General features: G+C 39.0%; 1 protein-coding gene across 1 annotated transcript; it reads left to right on the top strand.

Moving 5' to 3' along the window:
• Positions 1-378: 378 nt before the first annotated feature.
• LOC103132923 (uncharacterized) lies at positions 379-3,947 on the top strand. The gene is made up of 4 exons (XM_016667651.1): positions 379-507; positions 850-946; positions 2,926-3,225; positions 3,326-3,947. Exons 1-4 carry the CDS (start codon positions 379-381, stop codon positions 3,493-3,495), a joined length of 696 nt encoding a protein of 231 aa, XP_016523137.1. The 3' UTR covers positions 3,496-3,947.
• Positions 3,948-4,376: the final 429 nt, after the last annotated feature.

Raw genomic sequence — 4,376 nt, 5'->3', positions numbered from 1 at the left:
TTGATCTATAAGATTATTAAGAGGAGCAGATTCTCCATCTTCATCAGGTTGTCTTCCTGCCTCCATCCCTGATCAGTGTGAAAGGTCATGGCTCCATCAGCCTCCAGGAAACCACAGCCCTCCCTCCGTGCTGCATTCATGATCTCAGGAGATCTCAGCAGCTGCAGCTCAGACTGAACACTGAAGACTTTCAGCAAGACGACGTCCCAACAAACCAGGAGACCCAGTGGGAGAGATGAGAGCTTTAGACATGATGTCTGCAGAGCTTCCTTCAGACCCACTTTGGACCTTCACAGCACATTTCTGATGGTTCTGATCCATCAGAACCTCACAGCAGCTTCAGCAGCCATGTTGATGTGAACATCAGAGAAACTCATCATGGAGCTGAAACCTGATCCTGCTGCATCATCTGGACCGGTTCCCCTCAGCCGACCCGTTCAGCAGCAGACTGGTTTCTGTGGAGGTTCTGGTACCGCTTTGGTTCTGGAGCCAGACTGGATGGAACTGGTAAGAACCAACACTGACTGGGTTTACTGGAGAAGTTAGACTGAGGTTAGAGTCGCTTTCTGCTGCTTCAGGATTTACATGTTGGATTTTATCATTAGTAGAGAATTAATTATGAAAATATAAATGATTCATAGAAACATGTTCAGGGAAACTTTATAAAATACATTTAGTATTTTAATTGATTCTGAACTGTGTCTTTAAGCTATTTTACAGGTATTGTCTTTATAACTGTAATATTTGCTAATATTGCTGATAAAAGTCTAATTCTTGTAAAATATTGTTTATATATTTACTAACTGCTAAAACTCAGAGTTACATGAAGCTGAAAGATAAAAACTGAAGATAATAAAACCAGAAATCAGCCGACAGGTTTTTGTATCAGTCTGTCTCACTGTGGATGAATACCTCTTTGGTTCTGGAACCAAACTGTTTGTAACAGGTAAGAATCAACATTTACTGGTTTTACTTAGTAGAAATTATTATCATGAAATGTAGATAATTTATGAAAACAAGTTTAAAATTCACAGACAGCCGAACTTCGTTTTTCTTTTTACATCTATTGAAGGTGATTGTTTTGTTTTTTTCACTGTAAATCTGTGATTTTACTCAGTTTAATCATTTGGTAACAACTAAAGCTCAGAGTTACATGAAGCTGAAAGAAAAACGTAATATAATAGAATAAATCAGCCGACAGGTTTTTGTATCAGTCTGTCTCACTGTGGTATGAATGGATCTTTGGTTCTGGAACCAAACTGTTTGTAACAGGTAAGAATCAACATTTACTGGTTTTATTTAGAAGCTAAAATGGGTTTAATGTGACTTTCTATTATTTCTGCTTTTATATATTATGTTATCATTTTAATAATTCTTTGTGTGCTTAAAATGCATCAGATGAAAATATTTTAAAATGTTAGTGAATATGCTGGGGAAAAACTCCTAAATCTGATCAGCAGAAATGTTTAAATGAGCCTCGTTTCAGTTCAGAAATAGAAACTTTTTCCTGACATGAATAAATAAATTTTAGCATCATATTTTTAAACGGTTCTGCTGAGTCCGACCCGATCGCTGCAGAACCGCCTTTCCTCTGTCTGGGTCAGTTATCGCAAAGAAAGAAAAATGTTCCACACAAACTTTTAAAATCATCAATTAGATCCAACATGGTTGATACATTCAGTATTTTACTGTGAAATGTGGAAGATTTTATTTAAATGTAGAAAAACAATTATAAATAACTTCCAGGTTTATGTATAATAATAACATAAATCATTTTTTACCAAAAGATGATTTAGGTAAAAAAAAATCACTTGTCAAGAAATGACCTAGGCTGTTATTTAATGAAGGAGATAAAATAAGGAAATATTTAAGAATTAATTTCTAGAGCAAATTACATCAGAAAAATCTACAGTAGAAATATGAACTTTATGTGGTTAAAGGTTTTAACAATCTTGATTCATTGGGGAAAAAAAGTTCCACAAAAAGGAAATGTAAACGAACAACATGGTTTTATTAAACATATGAGAAAAATGTTTAGTAAAAATGAATTATAAGATATTATCTGACATTTTCTGATGACATGATGCGCGAAGCTCAGAGCCAGAAAACAAAACATTAGAGAGAAAAAGTGTTTGTAAAAAAGCAACTGAAGTTCTCTGTAGCTGTTAGATCTGAAAATCTGATTTAATTTATGAAAATGATAAATTAAATCATTTTCATAAATTTTTATAATTTATCGTTACAAAATAAGTTCAGGCAGAAGAAACAAACATTTCTTCATCTGATGTTTTTACAACATAAAGCTTTAAAAACCTCCAGTAATTAATGTGCAGTAATAGTGAATAAATGAGAAAATTACTGAAAACTTCATTTATTTCAATGCAAATTTAACATTAGAACGACGACGATGATGATGATGATGATGAAATCTGACTTTCAACTGTCAGCATTTATGTTTCCTTCAATCAGTGAAATAAACGTAGGAGAGGAGCCAGAAATTCATTCATTCATTCATTCATTCATTCATTCATTCATTCATTCATTCATTCATTTATAAAACGCTTTAAAAACTAAAGTCAACCAAAATGCTGTACAGCTAAACCAGAAAATACAAAGTGCCCAGTTAATAAAACCATAAACTATGAAAATATAAAAGAAACTAATCTAATGCTGTGGAATTAAAAGCCAAATTTAAAAGGAGTATTTTTAAGTCTTTGTTTAGAGTAACTTCAAAATAAAAGCCTGCAGAGCATCTGCCTGAGTCGGTGTTTGGTTGAATGTGAGTCCAGAGGCTGCAGTAACTTTGTTCTGCTGGTCAGCAGCTCAGTGATCAGATCCAGGATCAAACTGGATGCAGTGCAGAGCTGCAGCTGCTGCTGACTGGCTGAATGTGTCTGTCTGCTGGTTTCTGCTGCCGACCTCCAGGTGATCCGGTAGTGCAGCCCGTGGTGAGCGTGTACCCAGCAGCATCCAGCGCCCAGCGGGACAGGAAGGGCTTCCTGCTGTGTCTGGCCTCAGGCATGTTTCCTCCTGAGGTCCAGATCTCCTGGAAAAGACTGGAGGACGGTGGAGAGAAGGATCTGACCTCTGGAGAGCAGCTGGAGCTCAGAGAGCCGAACCGCACCGCCTCCATCTTACTGGTGGATCGGGAGCCTCTCAGCACATCTAGATACCGCTGCTCTGTGCGGCATGAGGGGGGCCCAGTGGAGGCCCCAGCAACACAAGGTGAGGAAGCTGGGAGACCAGGCAGGGACTCAGCTGCAGCTGCAGCAGAGGACGGACATTTCTGTTTAACTCCAAACATTTTCCTCCTGTTCTGTTCCAGAGGTTCCTGGTTTCTATCCACCAACTGATGCTGAAGATCTGCTGCAGCTTCGCTGCAGGGTGAAGCTGCTCTGCCTGCTCTACTCAGTGCTGATAGTGAAGAGTCTGGTGTACTGCTGTGGACTCTCTCTGCTGATGGTCCTCAGGACCAAGGGACCGGCCCCCAGCTGAACCCTCTGCTGCAGCTTCTCCTGCTTTATCGCTGCTGATTGTTTGGTGTATTTTTAAGTGACTTTTGGTCCTAATGGCTTTTATTGATAGTGATCTAACAGGAAAGTCGGTTATGAGAGGAGAAAATATGCAGCAAAGTCAACAGGCAGCATTGAGAACTGAGGCCTCCGTTCATCTGTTGAGCTCTTTACTCCGAGGCCATCGCTGCAACCACTGACTGTTTTAAAGCTCCTTATCATTTAAGTCACACATTACAAGAATATTTTTATTCCACCTTCTCAGATTTACTGTTAGGATTTCCATCCAGGTGATGATTTGTTCCTCAGCTGCCGTCTGTGATTTAGATCTTCTCTGATTATTTTCTTTCTGCTTCATTTGTCTTTATTTCATTGTAGCTCAACTTTGTGTAAAATCCCTGATGTTTCATTAAACAGCTGTTTGTGACTAAATGACCTGATTTGTTGTTAAATTGTCCATCAAACCAGGAGTTTCTGTCCCAACATGTTTCATCTACTGAGGCTGATGAGCAACAAGCTGAGAAGCATCAGCTTCACTTTAATGAACGTCTGAATCAAAGACTTTGATCAAAAACACTTTTTATTCAGACAGTTATAACAGGTAGATTTATTCAATGAATGAATGAATGAATGAATGAATGAATGAATGAATGAGGCTGCAGTCTGGGCGGCGCTGCCCTTTGGTTAGAGGAGATGAAGTCAGTAAATATGTGACTCTGGATCCATAAATGACAGGTTGGGGTGGAAAAACCCTCTGCACTGAAAAACCCACATAAAAACCCAGGAAGTGAGAAGGGGTCCCAGACATGCAGCCACCTGGTTCCTCCCCGCTGAGCTGCTGCTCCCTGAATCAGGACGATCCTG

Source organism: Poecilia formosa, unplaced genomic scaffold (assembly GCF_000485575.1).
Source record: "Poecilia formosa unplaced genomic scaffold, Poecilia_formosa-5.1.2 Scaffold1550, whole genome shotgun sequence".
In the NCBI taxonomy this organism is placed as follows: Eukaryota; Metazoa; Chordata; class Actinopteri; order Cyprinodontiformes; family Poeciliidae; genus Poecilia; species Poecilia formosa.
Note: the sequence above shows the minus strand (reverse complement) of the source record. Positions and strands in the feature narration are given on the sequence as shown.

What these genes read in the sequence shown, in the direction of transcription:
- LOC103132923 (XM_016667651.1), top strand. Translation starts at nt 379, where the DNA reads ATGGAGCTGAAACCTGATCCTGCTGCATCATCTGGACCGGTTCCCCTC. An exon ending in AGCCAGACTGGATGGAACTG is followed by an intron (nt 508 to 849) that starts GTAAGAACCAAC and finishes TAAAAACTGAAG; the next exon opens with ATAATAAAACCAGAAATCAG. An exon ending in AACCAAACTGTTTGTAACAG is followed by an intron (nt 947 to 2,925) that starts GTAAGAATCAAC and finishes GCCGACCTCCAG; the next exon opens with GTGATCCGGTAGTGCAGCCC.